The sequence below is a fragment of the Chelonus insularis genome, unplaced genomic scaffold, assembly GCF_013357705.1.
Source record: "Chelonus insularis isolate UGA/USDA-ARS -01 unplaced genomic scaffold, ASM1335770v1 contig_406_pilon, whole genome shotgun sequence".
Taxonomy (NCBI): Eukaryota; Metazoa; Arthropoda; class Insecta; order Hymenoptera; family Braconidae; genus Chelonus; species Chelonus insularis.
Genome location: NW_023276563.1, coordinates 1,980,951 through 2,008,371, shown reverse-complemented (window position 1 = coordinate 2,008,371; position 27,421 = coordinate 1,980,951). Strand labels below are relative to the sequence as shown.

The 27,421-nt window shown below is 28.2% G+C and overlaps 1 protein-coding gene across 1 annotated transcript; it reads right to left on the bottom strand.

Moving 5' to 3' along the window:
• Window positions 1-261: 261 nt before the first annotated feature.
• Window positions 262-27,421, bottom strand: tok (tolkin). Its single transcript, XM_035087168.1, has 15 exons — window positions 26,406-27,421; window positions 10,895-11,047; window positions 10,596-10,776; window positions 10,270-10,494; window positions 6,940-7,344; window positions 6,469-6,647; window positions 5,489-5,719; window positions 5,183-5,407; window positions 4,615-5,082; window positions 3,767-3,889; window positions 3,360-3,678; window positions 2,916-3,207; window positions 2,226-2,439; window positions 1,531-1,778; window positions 262-1,423 (listed from the first exon to the last, which is right to left on the bottom strand). The coding sequence occupies exons 1-15, from the start codon at window positions 26,620-26,622 to the stop codon at window positions 1,265-1,267; spliced, it is 3,639 nt and encodes a 1,212-aa protein (XP_034943059.1). The 5' UTR covers window positions 26,623-27,421; the 3' UTR covers window positions 262-1,264.

The following is a 27,421-nucleotide window of genomic DNA, read 5'->3' as shown; positions in this document are numbered from 1 at the left end:
GAAAAAATATTTTTCAAACATATAATTATTATTCAAATGGATTTAACTAGTGCAGATGTCTTTATTGACTATCAACTAAAAATAAATTTTATTACATCAATTATATTTTTGAATATTAATTTTTTAATGTTGCAATAATCATCGATATCAAAATACTGGTAGCTTTCGTTAAATTTTGCACATTCAGTAGGTCTGATATTGTAACAGGCTAACGATCTAGAATTCATAATCAAGAAATTATTTGGAAAATAATATACAGAGTTAATTAGAATTTTTTTATTTATTCTGTTTTTTGAAAACAATAGTTGGGTAAACGACAAGAACATGAATACATCAATTGTATTGATCGTATATGTATTATTTTTTATTCCCAGATAAAGATTCAAACATTTATGAACTCATCCACCCATAAAGATAAACACATACAATCCATATTTAATATAAAGGTATGTTTAAAATGATTCATTATTTTCTACTATATATCTACTTGAATTTTTTGATATATTTTAATACATTTATCCCTAAAGGTTGCTTATAAGTTCGTTGATTTTATTCTTATAGATATTATAATTAATAGTTATTTTTCTACTTGTTTTTTTTATTACATATATAGATCTTCATGAGTAATATTTACGTTTGACGTTGTCGACATGTAAATGACAGCAACGAACTACTCATTAATTTTCACTATCTATTTACAGAAAAATCTATGTCTATATTAAAAACAATTTATTATCATTAATTTTGATAATATTCTGAATTTATTACAACGAGAAATGAATACAAAGTTATGAAAAAAAATCCATTTCAAATTTCAGGCAGTGATTCATAATGTGATACACCGTGTTCAATATTCTTTCTAACAAATTAATTATCCACATTCAGTTAATTTAATATTAAGGAACATCGTCAATATTAATCTACTTTTAAATTACATGGCACGAATATTTGTTGATCGCATTGAGTTTATAATGTAATTGCAGGAAAACTTCCATCAATTTCAGTTCAAGTACATACGAGTTCTTTTTCGTTTGTAACGTGCTCGATAATTTTCTCGAGGTGAAGAAACGCCATTAAATTTTCCACGTCGAGACCTTCCTCTAGAATCGAATCGATGAGATTTTTTTTTGTTTGAAAAATTATGAAAAACATTTCGGTGGTACGATAATGACGGTGACAATTCAACTCGACGATGGTTTGCCGAACGATCGGTATCGCTATCGCGTTTTTGAGGCTCTAGGAAATTCCCGAGCCTGGTTAGGGATCAGAAATTGTCTTCTTCGTCGATTCCTCCAAGGTTCTCGTCGCTATCTTGACGGTCGATAGCAACGTATGCCGCAGAAAAGCCTTTATTTGACACTGTGTCATCAGTTCTGAATCTTATCAAAAGGGCTTCGTGCATTGAAACGATGTCAGTGATATTCTGCAAAAAGCATAAAATATCTTTAATTTCTTTATCAACCGAAAATTTCAATAGAAATTAAAAATAAATTAAAAAAGATTTTTTACAATAAATGAACTTATACTTACAGCATCACAGAATTTTCCATAACTTGGACCAGATGCATCTTGCCCTGAGTAAATTTCAACAAAATCATAAGAGCAGTCTTCTTCATATTCTAATTGGAAAGATATGAATGTCAGATGAACACTTTTTCCAATAGGCGCTTCGATAATCCAATCACAATCAGCATGATGATCATAGTTATGAGTTCCAAATCTAACGTGAGAGTAGATGTATTTCACTTCATTACTGGCCATTAAATGTCCACCACAAACTATAAAAAATAACAAATAATTATGTAATTATTGTTTTAATTTATAAGTAGTTAAAAGTTCGATAAAACAAAATTTTTAATTTAAAAGATAACGAAAATATTTTTTGAAGAATAAATCAATATATTTATTTAATGTAAATGAATCCTTTTTCAGTGCGAGTGAAAATATATTCTTTAGATAAAATAAACTTTTTTAAAATGAAAATATTCTTTTTCTCAGTTCAAATACCTTCAAAGAGTACCGGAAACGAATTGAAGATCGATCGAAAAAAAAAAAAAAAACACGAGAAGTAAAACAATTTTAAAGTAGGATAAATTTTTATATATATTTTATATATTATAATAGTAATTATTTATTGTGAAAAAAAAATATAGGTATAAATATAATTTTTTCATACATTCCAGAATCTTAAAAAATTTCAGTGATATATAAAAAATAAAACTCACCAGTAGAGTGAACAGCAGAGAATCCTTTTTTTTGAACTGACATATCACTCTTAAAAACCATAAACATGTGATTACTAGTTGCGTCAATAGAATGTGGCATTTTGGTTCCACAGAATTTACCAAGAGTATGACTGTCAGGAGAATCACCGTTGTAAATGGCTATGAAATCATAGGCACACTCTTGATGGGATTCCATCTCAAACACTTTGAAAGTCTATAAAATAACAAAAGTATAGTAATAAAAGTTAACATCTTGTTACAACTTAAATATTATTACATTTGTTAAAAAAAACTATCGCAAATCCTGTTTCATTTTCTCATAAAAACCTATCAAAGATATCAATATATTTTTTTACGGATATTCAATTCTGCTGTAAATATTCTTTAAAGTATTGAAAATGATGAAAGACGATAAAACGGAATGAATGTTAATAAAGTCTGATAACTTTTTTTACATTACAAATAAAGTATACTTAACATAAGCATTAAATTGAACGACTGTGATAAACGAAATTTTCACATAAAAAAATACTGATATCAAAATACAAACAGCTAATACATACTTTTTTATCATTGATTCTACTACTGTTTATTAACTTCATATAGGATTTCAAAATAAGTTAAAAAAACTTAATTAATCCTAGAACTTGGATGCTATTAAGAGCTTAATTAGGTTTGAAGAGTATTTACCAGTCTTATTCGATGGCCAGGAGTAGTAGTAAAGTGCCAGACGCAGTCTCTTTTTGAGGGATAGTAATCAGGATAATTGGGTGAGGTAATCGTTCCAGTGGGATTTGTTATTTCGTATTTACAACCTCCCTCTCTACAATCATGCCCGTTCTCTTGAAGTTTAAAACCATTATGACAGGAACACTCATAAGATCCGATTGTATTATGACACTCGTGTTGACAACCTCCATTATTATTTTCACACTCATCCATATCCGTGAAGAAGACTGCAGCAAATCCACTTTTTTGTATACTGAAATATGAGTATCGTTTTTAATCTAACGTAATAGCAATATTTTGTTTTTACTTTAATTAAAAAACTGGGGTAAAAATTTTTTGTAATAACAAAGCATTAATTAATCAAATATCACGCGTGCATCATAATATTTTATACTGTGTACTTACTTTTGATCGGAAGTAAAAATAATTCTCATAGTATTTTTTTCTGAAATGATCGGTGAAGGCATTTTAGAACCACAAAAGACACCATGTTTTTTAAAAGCATCATCGCCAAGTTTACTATAAACTTCAAGAAAATCGTATTCACATTCTTGGTGGTACATTTTATTTCCTTCCAAATCAAAATGAGTAAAGTTTAGAGTAATCCGGTAATGTGGAGGCGCTACAATCTCCCAAATACAGTTCTTGTTACCAGGATAAATTTCGGGAAATGAGGGACTTGTAATAGTACCGTTGCTTACATTAAATTCTCCTCCACATGCATCTGCAAATAATATACTTAATTAACTGTATTCGACTTTAGAAGATTAGTTAATCAAACAATCAAATAATCGTAGATAATATGTTTTTACCTTCGCAATGCTTCCCATCGGAATGAAGTTCGTATCCTATTCTACACGAGCATTCGTAACCACCTAAGGTATTTGTACAATCGTGCTCACACCCGTGATCATTCATTGTACACTCGTCGAATTCTGCAACAATTAATTATGTTCACAATTAGATCATTAAAATTATTGATTATTTTACTTAAAATAGATTAAAAGTAAAATTTTATTATCGGATTGAATTTATGATAAAATTTGATAAAGATTTCACTTCATAATCACTTTTATAAAGATGATGGTAACTTGAGAATACTAATTTTCATATCAGTAATCTTGAACGTATACTCTAATTTTAATTATCATTTTTTTAAAATCTGTACATGAATATTGAAATTTTAATATGAAAATTTCAATAGCATTAAAATAGGTATTTTTCGAAAGATTTAGTATTTTAGATTAAAATTTTCATTATTTGCTGTTATTTTGAAATCTTTTATAAATAAGGAAAATATTAATAAAAATATATAAAGTAAGTTTTTACTATGGTTGAATATTAAAGAATAAAATCCTAGAAATTGAAAAAAGAAAATAAAAAAATTTTGTTGATTTTTGCTTATTTTCGAATAAAGTTATTAAAATTTATTTATATTCAATAATAAAGAAAAAAGCTGAAAGATTATAAGGAATTATGAATTATAAAATATTTCATTTAAATTTAATATTGATTAAACTTATTTTTCAAAATATTGTCAATTATCTGGAAATTAAAATTTTAATAGCAATAATAAATTTATAAATGAGTATTTTCTAAGTATTTGGTAATTAATAGTCCTTTTACCATAATCAAATAATATTCAAAAATTCTTTTTTACCTTTCATTACAGTAGCTGAGAATCCAGCCTTTTGAACGGAGCCATCGCTAACAAACTTAACGAAAAGTTTGTTTCCAGTGGAACGAAGATCCGGGGGAGCTTTGTAACCGCAGTAGAGTCCAATAAGGGGTGAGTCTGAACTGTGTCCATCTCGAACTTCAACGTAGTCATATACACAATTATCATGATTCTCAATTTCAAATGATTGAAATTTTAAAGCAACTTGATAGTCTTGTGGAACAGTCAATCGCCAAATACATTCTTTACTTGACTGATATTCTTCAGGATAGTTGGGTGATTCAAGGTGACCAACGCTATCAAGATTTATGTCGCCACCACAAACTGCTTCATAATTCGCCGTGAATCCACGGTATCCACTCTCCTGGCTTGTTCTTATATACGTCACTAACATACGACTACCAGTTGAAATTATGGGCTCATGAATCTTTCCGCTTCCACAAAAACGTCCTAAAGAAATTAATTTTAAATCAATGTGCTGTAGAATTATTATTATCATTTCATTGAAATTTAATAGTTGTAGGGAGATTTTTATTTCTAATTTTTGTACCTAAGACTGGACTTTTGTGCCAATATCCGTCTCTAATTTCCAAATAGTCTGCTTTACAATAATCGCTTTTGTATATATCCAACGATGTAATGTTCAGGACAATTTTTTCCCCATGTGTTGCAGTAATTCTCCACTCACATCGTTCACCCTCGACGGATGGCGAGCTGTTGGGGTGAGTAGGAGATCCAAAACTTCCACTATTCTCTTGAAAGGTTCTACCACATTCTAGAAATCAATCATTGCTAAACTATTCACGCAAATGTGTTAATTAACATAATAATTAAATTAATTAAAACTAATACTAACTGCTACATTTATAGAGAAGATTAGTTTGTGCTATATCCCCTTCACTAAGCCGAATTCTTTGACCAATTTCAGGGCGTTTCTTTCCAGTATTTTCTATTGGTAAAATTGTATCAAGATACGTTCCTTTAGAGAATGTATTCTTAGCGTAGTGCATGATAGAATCATAATCATAAGGTAACCCAAGAGAGTCAACTTCTTCATTGGTCAATTTGTTAAAGTTGTATTCTTGGCCTGAAATAAAATAAAATAAACAAATCAGATAACAAAATAATATAAAAAAAAAAAGAATAATGATAAAGAATTTATAGTCTGAAGAAAAAGATTTAATAAAGACAATTGAAGAGGTTAATTTTAATTTAAAGTTATTAATATGTTCAAACAAAGAATTGAAGCAATAATGGCTTTTTAGACTTTCCCAATTGCTTTTGATCTTATTGACTTTAATTACAGTTGAAGTGAAGGGAATGAATATTTTATCGAATCTTCAATAATGAAAATGAATATGGATCATGATCAATAATCAATGGTTTATATCTGTCTAATGAGTTTGCAGTTTCTATAGAAGTCCAGCTTTGAGTAAATCATGAGTACTGCCTCTAGGGGTCGGATAGTCGATGCAAATATTAGACATCCTCTAGAGAAGACAAGGGGAATGGTAAAGGCTTCAACGATTCATTGTCGGTTTTCTACGGCCACAAATTACACCATTAATTCGTACAGAAACCCATTCGTCGTATTGTTCCTTTCGTGATATTGTGAGCAACATGGTCCATAGGATCCACTAGACCAGAGAATAGAGAGGAAACGAAGAAAGTTTTGGTGTTGTCAATGAAACAAACACACCCAGAAACTCTAACGACAGCAAGAAGGACATGTAATTAGGAGTAAATATTACTATAGCTCGAGATTTATGCTATGGTCATTAGAAATTTGAATAATGACTAGATATAATCATTTGTTGATGAAATAGGATTACTTACCGGCCATAATATTGTCTCTAATGATCTGAACGTGCCGATCACGATCTGGTCGAGTGTGCTCATGCCAGAAACCGACGACATGGCCTAACTCGTGTACTACAATTCCAAATTTATCGCAATTCTTCCCAATGCTGATAGCCTGTGGTCCATTGCCTCTTTTTCCCACAAATGAACAACATCTGGATCCATGAAAATCAATAAAGTGCTTTCATATTCAAGTATTAAAGGAAATTGTGCAATTGAAAGTCATGCAGAAATTTTGTTTGCAAGAAATAAAAGTCACCATGTGTTTCAATCTAAAATTAAGGCCAACAATATTTTAGAGAGTTTAAAAAATGCATTAGTTTGACGATTATTCTATAAGGGTGTTTAAAAGTGAATTAACCAGTTGGAATGCAATATTTAGAAGCTTTTACTCAAGTTTATAAATAATTAACAATTGTAATTAATACAACAAAGTTCTAAGCTTACCCGCAAGGTCTTTCTGTAAAGACGATGTAGTTAGGATGTTCTCTGTTGACCCTTTCAACGAATTTAACGCACGTAAAATTCTCCCAATGTCGCATCGCTTGTTTAAAAAGTGCTTTATGTGCTCCTGAGAAATTACCGTCAATCTCATAAGGGATAACCCCGTGATCCCAAACACGCTCCTTACGTGCTGTTGCCGCTCTTCGTTGTCTGTTCAATGAGTTTTTGACTTCTGATGCTCTTGTAGTTTCTCTTCTCTGGCGTGCTTGAAATTTCAACTTGTGCTCATTGTAGAATTCTATGTCCCGAAGACGACGATTGTGAAGTGATACGTCATCTAAACTATCTTCTGAGTCTCTTAGATATGATGTCTTTATACGCCGTTGATGGTGACGTCTTCTTGTTTGTCTGTTGAATAAAATTTCATATTTTTAATTCAATTTCACTGAAAATTGAAATAAAAATGTTATTGTGATCATTTTGATTCAAATTCGTTTTGTAAAAACTTTAAAACGATTTTATAAAAAATTTATTGAATTCCTTTTTTATGTCATTACACAAAGTTACACTAGTAACCTTTTCAAAAATCCATTTTTGAGAGAACTAAATGGCTTTTTAATTTCGTAAAGAATTTTTTTGTAAGAGTTATCTTATAAAAATAATGCCAAAAGATTGCTGGATAATTATTTAAAAGTAGAACTTTTTTTTTTATAAAAAACTATCCTTTGAAAATTTCTTTGTATCGCTTCTCATTATCCTTGGAATTACCAAAAATGTATTTACTGAAGATTGATCAGCGTCTAGAGTAGATAGCAGTATATCCGGTCGTAAAATGACTTGGAAAATTATATAAATTAATATCATAGAACAACTATGAATCGCAAATGATCATACGTGTAAATTTATGTAACACTGCAATTAATTAATGTTACTTTGAAGCTCTTCAACTGTTGTAAACTAATTTATGACAGTGTTTGTACTAAAGTTTCTATGTTGTATACCCCTGGAGTCTCGTTAACTTGAACAGCTCTAATAGACGTGAGCAGTGTTACAAAGCAGTAGAAAATTATCGTATTTTAATATAGTCTTAAAAATAAACTTGAACAATATAATGTCACTTCGACAACAATACATTGACAAAAAATTTTTTAATTATCTCAAATAATTATAATAATTATACACCACTTGTATTGATAGATTTCATTTCAATGATTATTAATTCATTACGTTTATTATAATGGGGATATAAATAAATTTGAAATAGTTGAATTTATCACATAAATTCAAGGCACGTAGTGAAGCGGGAAACTGTAGCACGTGACGACAGGTTTTGCGAGAGGGAAGAGATGAAAAAGAAAATAGATAACGCATAATTTGATATAGATCTCAATTCTTCATTTTTCATGATATTTTAAAAGCAAATAATAAAGAGGAAAAAATCACTTCATCAATATTTCTTTCTCTACTTAATAATTCTTCCTTAATATCACTTGATTACGACTTCAACTTGAATTCATTTTAAATCTCCTGCGGATGAAGTGAGTAAATGTTTAATTTCCGATTTTCTAGTCTTGGGATTAAAAAATGTGGTTACTTCCAATGAATAATAGAGAACAAAATGTCATTCCATTTGTTCCAACATTAGATATTTAAATTTTTACTTGAACCATTTTAATTAGATTTTTGTTTTAAAATACAGTTAAAATTGATAATTTCGAAAAATTTACAAATTTATGTGTAATGTTTAAATATCGGTTTATGCTTATGAACATAGAAATATATATGTATATTATATTATATGTAAAAGACGCTGAATATGCGATTTCACATTGAGGTTTATGATTGATCGTGATAAATCATGCAACCACCTGAATGTAGAGTTCCATATGGACTAGCATATTGAGATAGATCGACATATAGAAACCACACACCTCTACTCTCTTGTCAAAGCAAGTGCTTAGAGTGAATAACGTCTCTGGCACACTTCTATCCTCATGTGTGTATAGAAAAGCTGCGAATATATTTTCTATTAAACTATTGAATTTCCCTTTAAACCATGTGGAATTGTAAATTATTCGCAGAAAATGTAATCCATTAGTCCATTAAAGTTTACATTAATTTTATCTAAATACTCTATTATTCAGAATCTTGCTTGGTCATCATCAAGTTAAATGTTATTACATCAATAATAGTATTATCTTCTCAGATGTGGTAAATGATTCTTTGATAGACAGTTTTCTATTATTTTACCAAATAAAAATGTGAAATTGTAATCAATTAATTTTTAATTTAACTTTATTTCTTAATAAAAAAAAAAAAAAAGAGATAATAAAAAATTTTTAATTCTACTTCTGCTGATAAAAAACTTGAAAGATGATTTTTTTTCATCTTAACTTTTGTCTTTTGTGGATGATAACATTTATCTACTCCTAAAAATTATAATTGCTTTTATTGTAATATAAAAGAAAACTAAGAAGTGTGAGTTTAAAATTTTTTCTTAATTCTCTATAAGGTTATTTTCAGACAAAAAACAGGTATATTCAAATTAAATAAATAGCTCAATGATGTTTTTAAATTATTTTAGAATTAGCACGAAAAAAATTAAAAAAAAAAAAAAAACAAAACTATAACAACAAATATTGCTTATTGATGAAAAATATCTTAAAATTCCTTGCCAGCAGACTACAGTATTTGGTTTAAATCAAAATTGGAATTTAATTTAATGATGAATGAAAAATTGAAAATTAATTGGATAGTAATTTCTAACAAAAACTATCGCTAATTTATCATTAATTAAATTCAAAATAAATGTAGAGTAACGATTTATGTAAAACCAATAATATTTTATTGTTTTTACTAGTAAATTTATCATGGAAATAGTGTCAAAGTTATATATCACTTTCACATGTTCGGGACCTATCTAGCGTACGTTTTGTGACAGGTTATTGGCAGTTCTGTAGTAGGGTGAACTGAAAATGTCCCGACCGGCAGTATTGAAGCCCATTTTCTTTGCTTTACGATGACGGGCATTGTTATTGGCACTGGTTGTACATGGTCTCGCCTATTCGCCTCATGCTATTCTCATAGATGTTGGACAGGGGCGGTTGTTCGTCCGTATGATGACGCTCAAGTTACGCGCTGAATTTAATCATCCTTTAGGAACTGGGTTATCCGCTCAAATTCACCGAAAAAATCTCGAGCAATTGAATTCAATTGAAAATCTGCTGTTAACGTGCTACCATTCGATTCTCTTTGACTATATCACAGTTTGTGTCTTTGATAGCACCTATTATTCTTTGATTCGATCAAGCCATCTAAAAGCAAGCTATTTACCTTCGACGATGATGACGACGTTGACGTTTTCTTGATCCTGTGTCTGTTGTTTCTTCTAGTGTTATAACTGAAAAAGGATCTTTAGTCGTTAACTCTCGTGAACTGTGATGAGCATGTCTAACTCTAGCAGTCTTCGAAGATCCTTCGATGACAGTTTTAGGTCTTCTTGTTGACAACTCTTCCTGGTAATTTAATTTCTTAAAATGTTTCGTTGATTCTTCCGATCTGAAAAAATGTTTAGAAATTTCATTAAATGGAATTGATATTGTGAAGGTAAATTTTTTAATAAAAGTTGGAAAATATTTATCTTATTTTGAAGAATTCACCTGAATTCGTAACCAGTGTCTGTGACACTTGGATTTTTGTCATTATTTTTTATTTCATAGTCCACAGCTTCTGAACCCATGCTGTACTGGTTACGATTTGTAATTATTGGTTCTGATTTTTCCAACGATAAAATTGATGCTGGTTCATCTTTGGTTTGGTCATTTTTAAATTGTAAAATTTCTGAAATATATAAATAAAAATACATTTATTATTATTCGTCAATAAATACTTTAGTTTTTGTTTTTTTTTTTTTTTGAAAAAATAATTGGATATTATTTAAAAATTGTATGATTCGTACCTGTAAGTCCCTCTTCTTCAACTTGGAGTCCTTCCTTAAGTACTTCATCATGATACTTCTCCAACTCCTCAAGGTAGCTTTTGTTTAATTTTTGTTGTCGGTACTCAGTCTCGTATTCAACATTTGGCAGTGCAATATCTCGAAAAAAACCACCTAAAAATAAATAAATTTCTGATGAAAATCATCCGTAGTAAAGGTACTTGAGCACGAGAGAAAAAAAAGGATGAAGTGATTGATTGAAATCATTTTTAATTCGGATAAAAGTGGAATTGCAAAGAAATTTCATTCTCCAATCGTTCAGTTTTTCTCCTTTGTTCTATCTTACCAGGGCATAACCCACAAGTGTTAGAAGCAACGTGAAAAAAAGGAGGGCAGATTGCCGCAGAACGAATTCTATGTCGATTTATCGGTTTCCATAAATCACATGTCGTTTATCGAACGAAAGAGTTTATTCGAGAGACTGTTACAAAGGAAGTAAACAGCTCGAAGCTGACTCTTTATTTGCTATCTTAGTCTCACGACATAGTAAAAGGGGAAAAAATAAAAAAATATGCCGTTGGAAGTTTCCTTGAAAAGTGTAATTGCCTCGCGGTGGTTTCGCGAAAGTAAAAAGGAAAAAAGTCACTAGATAGGAAAAGGACACTGACATTTGTCGTATTTTCTTTTTATTTCTTAATGGTATAAGTTTGTTCTTGAAGGACGAAACTTGCCAGAATTTCACCTTTTACACTTCAATGTTGATCGACTAACTCCCCCGAGATGTAACCGGATTACAGTAAGTTTTATTTTAGAAGATTCAATGGTATCCTGACACTTTTTTTTGCGTCAATTCTAACTTTACTAACACAGGAATATATTCCATTGTTTTTTCTCGTACATCACAAACGTCCACAGAAGTTGGACAGCTTTTATTATTCGGTTGCTAAATCCACTTTTAAATCAACACTTTTAAATTTTGATTATTCGATTTTCATCACAATAAAATCAGTACGAATAAAATTTCTATCAAAAATAATTTTCATTTTTAAAACCAATTTCACTTGTATTAATTTTCATAATTTGTATAATATAATTTAAATTTAATATTGTATTGATTCAAATCAATGAATATTGATAGCTTTCCAATTACAAAAATGGAAATTGTTTATATTTTTTTTAAAATAATAAATATGGATAAAAATGTACTCTATGTGAATTTGATTCATGATAAACATTTTTCGAATTGTAAACAAATCAAATTCTCTACAATTTAACATTATCTTTTATTATTAATAGTATTGTAAATCCAATTATTTGGTTTTCAAACACTTTGAATGTTCACCATGTTATAGCATATTATGAACAAACTATATCATTTTTAGAGACAGCTTTCAAGTCTTTCTCAGTTTTTCCTAAAATGCTATAGTTTGTTTCGAGATTTGCCATAAGTGTCAAATGTTTAACAATACAAACACTTTAAGTATTAAACACTTGGATTTTCTTTTATTTATTGCACATTTTAGATAGATAATATAATTATTTAAATAATCTTATTTCTTGCAAAAGTAAATGAACATTAAATCCTCAATTAATTCGATCAGTAACTAAATATTGCCAGTGATATTCTACCAAGCATTCATCTGATATTAACCGAGATCAATTAATGAAAAGGTCAGTGAGTGTGATTGTGCTGATTGAATGATAAAAATTTATTATTCAAAATACTACACAATTCAGAGTAATTAGTTAGACAGGATAAAAATGAAAATGTTGATGAATTCAAATAACATCTACCAATCTATTTATAAAATACACTCCGATCCGATTACAATAATCAGTTTAATTTAATTAAACTATTATTAACTTCAGCATGAAGCTTTGAATTGGTAAGTTTTATTCAGAATTTAAATATTCCATAAAAGCAGAGAATTATTTTAAATCTGATAATTTATTTGTAAATCAATTAAAAAGTTTTTAAATTCATTACAAACATCGACATTGCATTTAAACAAAAAAAAAAGTCAACGGAATTAACGCAAAGTTATTCAATCAACGTAATCCATAATACCATAACAAACGCTATAAGGGTTTTACCACCCTTCATAGCTACTACTAGTTTTCACCCTCAGTAAAGTTTCTCGTCAACGCGATTAATGATGGGTCGAGCGTGTCGGACATTACAAAGTCGTGAATTCGATGCTACAGATCGTAAATACCCATTTATCGGGAACAACTGACTGCAAATCTATACACCTCGAGGTTAAAATACCCTCGTGAATCCAAGCTTCACCCTAGGAAAATCGGTGTTATATATTCCACAGGGACAATGAAATACCGTAAGTAGGGTGGTTAATTCATGGAAAGAGTGAACTGCAGTTGGAGATGCGTTACGTCTAGTTGCATTGTACAAATGTGCATACAGTATAACTATGTACAACAGTCGTGCAGAATAACCATCCCTTCGTAACAACCCCATGGTATTACAATCTTCGGTTAATTAATGACACCTGACCACCGTTGTAGTGTTGCACCACAGATGCAGCTTACACCATAAACCACCAACAATTCAAACCCTTCATAACGCATCCAACTCTTCTTCGCATATTTCTACAGTTGAATCAGCACCTGATGCACCCACTATATCTTCTGGCTTAATAAAAGGTATCGTTATGTTTATTATGGCTATTTTTATTTTAATGAAACACAAGAATTTTTTTCAGATTAATTTTGAATTAATTCAATTTTTTTTTTACAGATGTTTTTAATTCGTTTCTACTCCATTGGTGTTCTTTTTCTAATTCTAATAGTTTTTGTAATTATTTGTTAAATAATTATATTTTAATGTGGCTTAAGAAAGGATTTAAATTGTTTTTGTATTGGAAATTTTGGTAGTATAAAGAGGATATAATGTATATGATAAAGACACGACTATTTTTTGGGATCATTTATTTTCTTTCTGAAAGCTCATTAATGAGTGCACGTTTTTTTTGGCATATCGTATTTCGTAGATACAAATGATACCTTTGTGTTTTATATTTGTTTGTATTTCGGGTAATTTATGAAAATATCCGATTGGTATTGTGTTTTATCATTTTAATAATAACAATGGTTATTGAACAAATTGTGCTCATATTTTTTTGAAATATTAACAAAATTGGGGTTTCATTGAAATAATTCAATTAACATGAATGTAAGTTGAGAAATGATTTATCACATTTATTCACAAAAGTTTGAATCATTTTATTCCGTTCTTATTGAGATATAATTTTAAAAAAATATTGCCTAAATAATATTTTTTTATTATTTAATTCTAAAATAATATCAAGTCAATTAGATACTTCAATCATTAAAAAAATTTATTTAGCTATTGAATATTGTATTTAGTATCTCTTAATACAACTATAATCCAATACTATTATCTACTTGAACACAAACGTGTTGATTGCAAAAAGTATCGATCAATTGATTTGGAGTATACCCGATTACTGTGTTAACATCTCGACGATGATAATTATTTATTATATATCTGATTAAGCACTTGCAATGCAAATGCGATTTTTTTTTATAAAATGAATATGAATTTCTTCATCAGTTTAGACATTTTGCAAATTATAAAATAAATTGCCTACTATCAAAAATTGGAAACACAATTATCAGCATTTAAAATTATTTATATATTTAATTTGTGTATTTAAAGTATTTCTACAACACAAAAAATTTTTTTTTATTTTTAATATTTTATTTTGTGTTATATATTTTCTATTAATACAATTTAATTTTAATTCTGTGTCTTATTTATTTGTGCAAATAATCGAATAATTATTCATGTTAAAATATTTTTAAATACTTTTGTATATACAGCAGGATTTAATATTACATTATTTGTGAATGTATTTTTAATTGTCTTTAATTATTAGCACATTTTTCGAGCCAGTAAATCTTCGTGGCTGATAAAGAAATTTGCTTTAAACGTAACAAAAAAATCCATCTATTCAATTCCGAAAGTTTATCAATAAACAGTGGAATTTTTCAATTAACAATTAATATACACTTTTAATAATAAATTTTGATTATACTAACAGATTTATTTTTTTTTTTACTTTACACTGAAATGCTCCGAAATCAATCTTAGCAACTTCGGGAAAACAAAATGGAATTGTTTACGAAACATAAACTTGAAAGTAGGTGGAAGAAAGAGTTATACAATTTGTTATCGGAGGTGCACAGTAAATTGTAGGTGAGGTAGCTAGTCGGCAATTTAAAATTTTAATAGATCGTACAATATATATATATATATATATATACAGATATATGTAGACGAACCACACGATTGTGGCCAGTGGCCAATCAGGAAAATACCCTGAACCAAACACCAATCTCTGAATTGATCTCCCCATACCTGAATTGCTCTTTTATTTCCGCAATCTAATTCCCTTAGAGGAAGAATCTGATAAGAAAAAATTTCTTTTTCAATAAAACTTCAATTAAAAAAATATTATTCTATGAAAACAAATTTTTTTACCACAATTATTTTCTACGTTCTTGAGATTGAATATTATTGAAAAAAACTTAAATATGATTAACTTTTATTTGATATTACATATTGAATTGAGAAGCAAGTTAAAGAAGCACTTGAGATCTTTCATACTCGATTAACGATTTTTCAAAAGCATTACAAGCTTTTCACTGTCTTCTATTCATTTTTCCCTATTTTTCAAATGGAGCAGACTAGCTCTTTTATATAGCATTCTCGTTTAATGTGAGACTCTGCGTGCATGTTGTATTGATTCGAATATAGTAGTAGCAAGAGAAGAGATTAAAAGAGAGGAAACCTCTCATATAAAAGCGTTACCTGGACACATTTACACATGTCGTTGAGTTAAATGTCATGTACGTACATGATGATTTCCACTAGTGTAAACTTTATCTCATTTTCTGTCTTTAATACCAACATTTAATTTTTATCTCTCAGAAATAATTTATCCACGTAACCATTGTCTTATTATGGTCAATTAAAAAAAATTTTACCCAAGATAATTTTAATTTTTTCATTCATCTTTTATATTTTATTTCTCGATAAAATCTCGTGGGAGGCAATGGTTACGAGGTTATCAATAAAATGATAAAACGAAAATCACATTGGATAGGAAAATTTTATTTTATTTGTGATACGTGAAACGTGGATGAAATGTGGCAAGTTCTTTGGCCACTCCGTCGATTTCCGGTAGGACATATGACTGAGTATTCTCTTCTATATAACGTGAATACGCTAATCCCCATAGACGCGTCAATCTCACGCTCAAAACTCTCACTCTGCTATTTTCCACATTATCATCCTCTCTACCTGACTCCCGTAACCGTAATATCCTTATATTATAAATATCCCCCAAAAATATTCAAAAATGGGAATATTAATGAAATCACGTGAGCCATTCTATTACACTTAATCTGATTATTTTTATTCGTTGCTATTTTGGAATATCTTTCAGTTCAAGATAAAGTTACTATATTTCAGGGCTAAAACTCACTCGTTTAATTCACTTTTATTAAAGAATCATGTCCATCACCTGAGTGTTCAGTGTCCAAGTTCATTAAGCAATTTTCATTATTTTTATATTTTATGTCATTTCATAAAATTTGAGCAGTCTATGTATAAGCTTGCTTTTTATTGTGTTTAGAAGAAAAATAAGTCAAAGTATTTTTTTAAAAAATAAGGAAAAGTAGATTTTGATCGATTGATATCGACAATTCTGTAGTTATAGTTCATAGATACGCGGTACAGCATGAGATTTCACGTAAATCAAAGACGTGCCAGAGGTTAAGGGGTTATCATTCATCAGTCTCTATTTGTAGAGTGTTCTGTTTTGGAACTTAATGCATGCTTAGAGCCCTTGTAACATCATAAGGTCACTATTTCTTATTTCACAAAAAAATACTTGTAGTTATAAATAGAATCTAATTATGAAATAGAGAAATATTTTAATTATAGATGTAAATAATTGACACTACTATCTTGTAATCAGTATTTATGATAGAAAATAAGTTGTAAATAATATTTTCTTTAATTATTATTACTATCGATAGTAAACAATATTCTTGTTTGAATTTGTTAAATAAATATAATGAAAAGTGACTTTTTAAAATATGTAATGAAGAGTTATCAAAGTAAACGAAAAATGTGAAATATTTCAATGAATTTAATATATAATATTTTGTTATGAGAAGCTAATTTTTTATTAAATTAATCAAGTCCTGTTATTGCATCTTGAATTCCGTTGAGTATTCAATTCAGATAGATATGAACATATTTGATCAGGCCATGCTCTCAGATATTAAAATAAATATAACGGTTAATTTAATAACATGAGAAATGTTTAAATATTAAGATCTGCATAATCTTCAAGTTATCAATATTTATTCTTAATGTCATATAGTATATTGAAAAAAAAGCTGAGTTAAATTTCATTTAGAATCACATGTAGAGTAATTCAGAAACCAGTCAAAGCGATGATAAAAATTAGCCAATTTAGAGTAGAGTTAGTTATATAAAGAATAAAAATAGAATAATTTCATTAAATTTGGTTGGTTTTAGAAATGGTATTTACCTTAAATTAGATAACTTTTATTACAGTTTTTACTTATTTCTTTAATTATCTTACATCAAAGGATAATTTTGACTCAAAATATTTCTCAATCAACTATTTATATATCAAAAATTAAATTCAACAATAGTTGATAACAACTTTTAATCATTTGAAAGCCATATAATTAATTTTAATTTACAAACTTAGTTGTTAGTTAGTAAAAAATTATTCTATTTAATGCAAGTTTATTCAATATTTAATTAAATTAGATGATATTTTTATTAGAAAGAATCATTATACTGAAATAAGTGTAGGATACCTTGTCGATGTGTTAGTCAAACTTTCAAAATTTTTAATATCTCTGGTAAGAGTAGTAAAAAAATAATATTGAAATTATTTAAATCTATAATAAACTTTTGTTGGTCGTATTTTTTCTATAATCGCATATTTTTCAAGCTTTCAACTAGTTTTGGAAAAACGACAGTCTCTCGAGACCAACGTGAAAAATGAGTACTCCAAACAACATACCGAAATAATGCTCTGCCTAGAGAAAGGTATATTTCGTTAATAATTCAATGTCATGTGCTTTGTTTACAGGAGATGGAATGTAAAATAGTATTTTAGTGTGCCATAATTTATAAATTCGTTTGTTTTTCAAATTAAAAAAAAAAGAGTTGACCTGATTTAATCATTTGATCTCTGGAATATTGGTAGTACAAGTTAGAGTAAACGAGTGACCCAAGCGGTTAAAAAAAAAAATTAAAATTAATAGTAACTTTAAAGATTTTAATTCTGAACAAAGCAGAGCAAAATATGACTCGTAAACTGCAGGAAAGGTATAGTACAGTTAAATGTATGAAAGAAAAAATGACCTTCTTAATTTCTATTTTAATTCATAAAGCAAAGTGAAGAATAGTGAGATGACGGAAGTGGTTTTCAGAACTCTCAGGGAAACCTTTTCATCCTTTGTCAACTTGCTATCCTTTTCTATTTGACCATTTTTCTCTGAGATTTTTTATTCTTCCCTTTCTACTATTCTTTTTAACCATTTTTTATCTCTATCTTTCTATTTTCTACTTCACACCCTCTTTTACTATTTGCAAGAACACTCTTGACAACTCGTAACTCGTCAATCTTCTCGCGCCCAACTTTACTTTTTATTTCTTACTTCCACTTCATCTACACTTACGAATTATTTTTTTATGTAATGAATTCAAAAGATAAGCTATATCTTTTTATTTAGCTTTATTTACGGTTATTTTCTATTCAGAAAATTTTTAAATCGTATTTTTAGAGTAAGTACGAGCTAATAAATTTATCGCTTATGTCGAGGGTTGTTATTTTGATTTGTGAAAATATTCATCTTTATATCACTGATGTATGTTAAATTCTGTTATTAATATAAAACAACTTTCCTTTCTTGTTTTCTCTTTATTTCCGAAAATCTCTGTGAAAAATTTTCAATAGCATTTATCCTTTTTTTTTTTATCATTTGTTTAATTTATAATTGCCATTGAAATAAAGTTTTCTTTCGTAACATTTTTAAATTTAAATTTCATTATAAATATATTTGAAAGCGCGAGATACTTTTATTATTTTGAAATTTTTATCTGCCCTTTTTTACTGTAAAGAATCTTTTTTAAAAAATAAATAAAAAATGGGGTTTTAAATTTTTTTACAAGGCTCTAAAACTACCATTAAATTCATCAATAACACCCTGATGATTTTCTTTGCAAAAGCTCTTATTCAGTTAATTGAGATTCTGATGGATTAATTCAATAAATTTTCTACTGCTCTGACATCACTTATTGAAAACTCAATTTATAGAATCTCGTAAATGTCACTTGGCCTTGCCACGAATTTCTCATTACACTCTATATCATACTACTCTAGAAAGTGATACCCTTAATACCTAAAATTCATTTAAAACTCCTCATTAAAAGCCCCAAAAAAATGGCGGTAAAAAAAATTTTTTCTTTCCAAATAATAATAATATTTAATTTTTTTTAATAAATTTATATCATTTTTATAGATTATAATGATTTAATTTCATGTCAATGACTGTAATTAAAAGATATATATATATATATAATTCATGATATCTCGTGATGTAGAAATAATGGAAGAAAGAGTTGTGATACTGCCACGCGAATTATCGAAGCGTGGTCTCCCTATCTCCCTCATTCTCTTTTTAAACTTTTCACGAGGTTTAATTGATTCGCGTCAATTAGTGAGCTCGCTCGTTAGCGGTAAATGCTGGACGACGTATACCCACAACTCTCGAGTGGACGGATACTCGCACTAGTCAGTGAAGATGAGTTTCCCTTCGAGATAAAATCCAGGATATTTCATTTTACTTGCTGCTATGTTTTATGATGATTATTTACATCATATCTAAGTGTTAAATAATATTTACAAAATGAAATCCTCCTATTTACTAACAACTTATTACATATAATTATCAAAGAAAAAAACATTTAGTTCAATACTTTAAATTTAAATTTCCTTTTTATAAATATTTATTTGTCAGTTTTGTTTGGTATTTTTTTGAAATACTTTTTGATATTATACTTATTATTACTGATTCATAAAAATTAATACACATAAGAGGATATTTCTATGTACACAATGAGTGTTTCCCATCAAAGAGGAGCTGCATATGAAGCTAATGGCAAATTTTCTTGTTTTCATGCATCAAATTGAATTTCTCCCACTTGACCCAAAATTTTGAATTTATTTATGGCATCAATTAATTAAAACGTTTTTAAATTAATAATATTTTAGATTATCTCATGTTATTTAATACTTAAATTGTTATAAAAATTGTCACTATCAAAAATGATTATAAATATAATGACACAATGAGTACTCCAAAAATGATAAGTGTTATTAAAACAAATCTCGAATAAAGAATATTTTTTCTTTCAATTCATAAAATAATTCAAATAAATTTATTCAAGCAATAAATCAACGATAAATTTGAAAATGTAAATTTTATTTGTATTTAATTTAAGATTGAATTACTTTCCATTTTAATTTATCACGACATAACTATTCCGACTTAAGAGATTATGGATAACAATGAATAAAAAAAAACAATAAAGCAAATCGACTAAATCCCTTGACCTTAGAAAGGCACGAAGTTAGTACACATATTTATGTAGTTAGTCAGGATTGCGGCAGGTCTGGAAGTGATTACGACTGTGAAATTCCTTGCGTAACGCACATAATTGTGGTTAGTTGTCGAGACATATGTCGGAGGGTGAGAGTTAGAGGGTGTGTTAGTGAACGTGCTTCACCAGAGTTACTTGATCCAATTTTTTCACTATCCAAAGAGTCGAGGATTTATTTAAACCCTTCAACTAATATTAACACCATTTTATCAATAAATTAAAAATCTTCAATTTTGTTTATTAAACTGATTAAATATCTGACTTTCTTGAAAATAAATTAATTAATCTAATTTTACCGCTTGGTTGGAATTAATAAAAACAGTAGAGTAGAAAATAAATAGAATATAAGAAAAGTGACTACTTGTTGCAGATGACAATAAAAATCCTTTAGAATATAAAAAAATGAAACAAGGGCCGATATTCGAAATCCAACACAATCCCTAGATCTTGGATGGAATGAGGAAAATGGTCATGAGAGATTAAGGTCAGAAGGTCGTGATAGTACGACCTCTTTACACTAAATTTATACCATGAGCATCCACATCTATGTTATGTAGCAAATATTTGTGTAGATATTAATGTATAAAATCGTCAGAGTCTTTTTTTTATCATTTAATGAATCAACTTCATGATGAATATAAACAGGCCTACTTTTTTTAAGAATAATTTATTTTATTACAAATGTTTTCTATTCACATTTAAAATCTTTTGTTAATTTATCCAATTTGTTTTTTGTGCACCGTCAAGTGACATAAAATTTATTGAGCGTAATTATAATAGATGGTAGCACACTAAATATGCACATACTTGTTAAAATTTTTTTTTACTCTTATCAAGTTACTGTGAAGCTTCAGGTCCTTAATTGCAACGATAAAAATAATAAATTTCATTCTTCAATCACAGTCTTTATTCTTCCCTGAATTTTTTTTTCTCACTTTCAAATTCCAAAAGTGCCTGAGAACCTGGCGAAAGAGTAGACGAATTTAAATGCAAATTTACGAAATGCAAATCTCTGTTTCATTCGTTTCTTTATTTTTATTTTAATTTTTTTACTTTTGTCTATCTTATCTTTACTTTACTTGACGAATAATTTCGGTCAAAAATAAGTCTTTACTCTGTACTGTACACTTACTGTACCTTATCGTATTTAATTTTTTTTTTTCTCATTACTAATTCTTATATAGGTACGTGAACTATCTAATACGCGAAATCGTTTGCTGAGTAGTTTTTATTTTTCAGTAGTTTTATTGCTCAGTCGAATTTTTTTACCTCTTAATCCTCGAGCTGTTTCTTTATTTCTTTTAATATTTTTTTTTTCGTCTTCTTATACTCTCTTTTTCGCGAAAAGAAAAAGGTAATGGTACTTAAAAACCGGAATTAGGTTTCTGGTATGAGATATATATGTTTGAAGACGAATATTTTTTTCACTGTACCTTAGACTTAAATTTAAGACAGTTAAAAAAAGAAAAAAAAAAAAAATAATAGGAAGTAGGGCTTTGTTTAATGACTTGTTACTACATGGAAAAATTTTAGCTTTTAATCTTTCATGAGTAGATTATTTTAATAACACTTCATTACATACCCTAGAAGTGTCAATGAATTATTTTTTTAGCTTGTATATTTGTTTTAAATAGAAAAATTTTCTTAATTATTTATTATTTTATTAATGTTAATAATATCTTATCAATTTAATAAAAAGTAATCAATAATTTTAACAATCAGCTCATTTTTATCAAAAATTTTTACAAAATTATTAATTTATTAAATAAATTACGATGATTTGATAAAAGAAAATAAAATAAATATAACTAATGTTTTTTTTTTTAATTACGAATTTTATATAAAATATATTTAAAATTAACTGAAAAATTTTTTATTAAAATAATAGTTTTCTGAAATGAATCAAGATTTATTATGAACTAATAATAATAACTGAAACGGTTTTACTCTTACTTGAATCCTCCTACATTTAAAAAAAAAATCATTCCAATTACAAGTTACATTTTACTCTGAATTTTATTTATCATAGTAGTTAAAGTACTCATTATGGTAATTATTTTCATCATTCGAAACATCCACACGGGATTAGAAAAGACATTGTTGACAATAATTAGTATAAAAGAAACGTGTCATAACATATACAAAATGAAACCAGTTTATCTATGATTATCAGTATATTATATATTAATTAAAAAAATAACTACCCATAAAATTTCAATAATATTATTTATAATTAATAGTAATTAAGAAAATTTAAAAATCATAAATAATATGCAATCTTTAAGTTGAGCTAATTAGCTTAATAAACGAAACTTTAACAGTGATTTTCTCTTAAAATACTATTCATGTAAATGAATCGGTAAGTGTTTTATAAAGTTTTCAGACACAAAGGAAGAATAAAAGTCTTCGACATCGGTAATAAAAATTCATTAATCGGAAAACAATTAACTCTGATAAATCTCATCAGTTCACAACAATCAGGAATTTCATGTGGCCCACGAATAAAAAGTTTTAACAATTTAATGCTAAGATATTCATATAAAAAAAAAATGAAACTTTCTAATGAGTTTTGAATGATGTAGAAAAATTTTAACGAGTCTGTGGGTGTAATAAAAGTAATAGAAGAGATAGGTAAGCTTAAAGGAAAAGTAGAGTGTAGACTTAGAGAAAGAGAGTAAAAGTGGGGGATTAAAATTTTCACGAGTGAACATCAAGCGGGAAAAGTACAATAGAAGTGGAACAGAAAAAGCTGCGGTTGGGCTCGCACTGATGCGCTTACTGTAAGTAGCTACTACCTACCGAGGAATCATAAGGATTAGGTTCGCGTGTCGATGTACGTCATGAAATTGCGGAGAGAAGTTATAAGCAACATGAAAGAACACGCAACATTCCATAAAACTCAATAATAATCCAATTTTAAAACATATTTCTCTAAAGTGGTGCAATCATTTTTATGTTAATTAAATATGTCTCAAATTGTTGCGATTGTTAAGTCTTTACAAGTTTTCTTTTTTTCTCAATATATTTTTTTAGTGAAAAAATTATCTACGTGTAGAGTATTAAATATTTGTTGTAACTAAAGAACTGTGTACTTGAGAAATGACAAAAAGCCTCAAGGCTTCCACTTTTTGCTCGTTAAGCCATCGCTCAGTCTACCCTTAGGAATTCGACGTGGAACAAACCAAAGAAATCTTCCATCGATGTTATTCACTGGGCGATAAAACGATAAACGAACCAAACAAACTAGTTTACGGTCTTCAAAATAATACTGAATTTAGTAAGAATAATTGCGAGGTTTAACTAACTTTAACTTTATTCCTTATATTTCAGATTTGAAATATACGAGACAATTAATTTATTTGACTAGAAGTTTGAGATATTAACAACAGAGGCAACTTTGTCTTTCGTAATATCAACATTTAATAACATTTCCTACATTTATTATGCTCCAAATAAAATATTAATTAAAGTATCTTTAATAATCACTACAAAAGAACAAAATGAATTTGAGTTATTTGAAATTGATACATTTTTTTTATGAATTCATTTAATTGGAAAAATTTTGGGGATTCTATTGAAAACTTGTATTATTAGTTCAATAACTGGAGCATATTAATTTTAAAAAAAATCATGGTAATTTTTATGATAAATTGTTTTTTCTTTAAATATATTTTAAACTTTTTCCCCAATGTCACAAAAAAATAAATTAAAAATATTTATGTATCTTTAATCATTAACAATATTTGATAGAGCTTCAGAGGGTATTATGTTGTTGAAAAAGCTACAACATAAATGTTGCTATTTATCAATGACGGCATAAATAAAAGTGTTTCTTTTATTTCATTTTTTTAGAGGATTTTTTATCTTTTATAGGTTTGTTCAATTAAGAATTTTAAGTGTACCATCGAAAAGTATAATTTAAAATACTATCAATATTTTCAAGTATTTTGTTATTTTACATAAGTCCAACAAGAATATAGTCAATACGGCATAGTCGATACTCTCAGCAATGTAACGAATGCAGAAGCAGTAACGAGAATTATCAGGGGTGGAATCAGTCAGGCGAGGTATGCAGTCAACGTTATCCGATAGCTTTTGATCTCCATCTAAATTACTAAAATCCTCATCTTGTTTAAGCTTTAATATTTATTTCATATTGTCATAACCCTTTTGTGTAAAATATATAATTGATATCTCCAAAAATCCCATTATTGGTTATTAATTAATACCAAAAATAATTTATTCCATAAACAATTTAAAGTTCTTATTAGAATCTAAATGAGGTGAAAAATATATTACAATTTTTAATAGTTTTTCAATAATAAAAACTGATTTGTTGTGAGTTTTTTTTTTTTAAGTACAAATATTTAATTGAGACATTTAACAATCAATTATTAATAAAAATATGTTATTTCTTTCTATTGTTATAAAATAAAATATTTAAACTTTTATTTCCAATAACAAAATAGAAAAAATACATTGTTGTCAATACTTAACGGACACAAAATAAAATAAACCATTTGAAATAATAATTTTCTTCTGAAGGCAACTGATATTTCATTGATTGTCAAAGAAATAAGTATTTCTAAAATTGATGTCAGCTGGTAAGCTGACCTTACTACTGATTATCCCTTAAATTTTATTCTTGGGACCAAAAACCAATTTTCCCTTTGTCAGCATCTGGCCCTTTTTATCCTCTTTTAGATAGAAAAAGCAAAGAGTCACCCTATCAGTCCTTTAGTCCTCAATTGCCGGTGAAGAATTGCTTGGAGGTGCACAGAAAGGGGGAGAAAAAAAGTGAGAAGGGTCCTCAGACACGGAGAGATGATAAATAAAGAACCTGAAGATTTTTACAACCCCCTGGTAATGTTTTACTCGCACTAATAAGTGAGAAGGAGACGTGTATTGGACGTAAAAAGACGAAAAAAGAATAAGAAAGACATGATGGAGACAGAATGAAAAAGTGTAAGACTCGTACGCAGTAGACTTTGCCGCCCTATTTCAAGTCGTCTATTCAATCTTGCTTCCGGTCAACCTCTCGAGAAATAAGATAAGAGTCTTCTTTTTTCGTGCACAAGGGCTATATGTCGCAACACAGACCCTTTCGCGGGTCCTTCAAATCTACTTCAAATAGGCTGGAAAAATTCTACGGGCTATTTGCAATTTTATTTCAATTATCTCAACCCCATTTTAAAGGACTACTTTAGCATTTAAAGGAGTAAAAAAAAAACCTTAAAAATTCTTTTAAAAAATATCTTTATATAAAATTAACCAATTTACGTATAGTTATTGAATTTGTTTAATTTTAAAAAAAAATCTATAAGCTCATGTTTATAATGAATTTATTTTGAAATTTTATTAATAAAGCAACTAAATAATTTTCAATATATTTAATATGTTACGATCAATTGGAATTTTTATTCAATTTATTAATAAATAAAAACATTTAAAAGTAATTAAGTATGAATATAATTTAAACAAAGAAATAAAACAAAAAATAAATGAATATTTTTTATTGTTTTGATGAATTTTTTTATAATAAACAATTAAAGAGATTTATTTAATATCTGCACACATATTTGATTTAAGTCAAAATATGGAGGTTTAATGGAAACATTGATATAATACCACACGCATAAGCGTGATGTTTACTTAAATTGACATAAATTTAAAACAATGCAATCAAATATCAGTAAAAGAAAATAAAATGATAAACAACGAAAAATAATGAAATTGATGATTTATATAAAAATATGAGACATGTCGATACTTCACCTGCTTTGCAAATATCAAGATCAAAGTCTCCAGTGATTGCATGTGGGAATTGAGTGTTGATTAACTCTTGAATCGTGAAACTTGGTCTTCTTGATGGTGTTGTCGTATCAGTAAAATTGTCATTGGTAATAAGAATTCGACAACTAGTTAGACGTACACTAATGAATAAAAGTGTAAGAGATAAAGCGAAAACAACAATTGTCGAATGCATCCTCATCTCGTTTGCTTTTCAGCCAAATCAACAAACTCCACACTAACTTTACACTGACATTGGCTCATAACAAAATTCGCTTTTCACTCTCACTCTCTCAAACTTTTATTTAATTCACTTTGAAATAGTCTACGGTGCTTTTACTTATCATGCAACCACTCTACTGTTAACTAAAATAATTCCGAGGACTTTTTTGTTATTTCAAACTAATGCCACGTAAAAAAAACTTTCACGTGTTATCCCGTGGTATCTATTTATTTATTTATTTATTTTTTTTTTTTTGTATTAACCAAACTTTTGTTCTTTGGTCACATTTCCACTCGTCCGAGTTCTTAATACGTTTTTACTAATGATTACTATCAGTCTAAATGTTCAAAACTTTTATTCAAAAATAATCAACTTAATTTATTTAAATATTATAAATTAATTATCAAATTTATTTTAATTATTTATTATTTACTAATATTTTTTTTTTTATTATTTATTTACTTTATATTTTATTATTTTAGGCAATGAGTTACTTAAAATGAAGATCAAGTTTTCATGGTTACTTGTCTGCGTTATTGTGGGATTGTGATAATCGGTCAACTCGCTGACAGTTCGGTCAAAGTTCGAGGTAAGTATGGATAGCAATGTTGTATCTTGATTTTTTTTTTTTTCAAACACTTTTATTGAACGATAAACATCGTATTCTCGCGAACGTAGAGGATCGACTGATTCTGTCCTGTACGTCCGTCTGCTCGTTTGCCTCGGCTCGACTAGACGTTCCACGTTCGAAAGCGCGCTTCATGCCAAAGAACTGCGA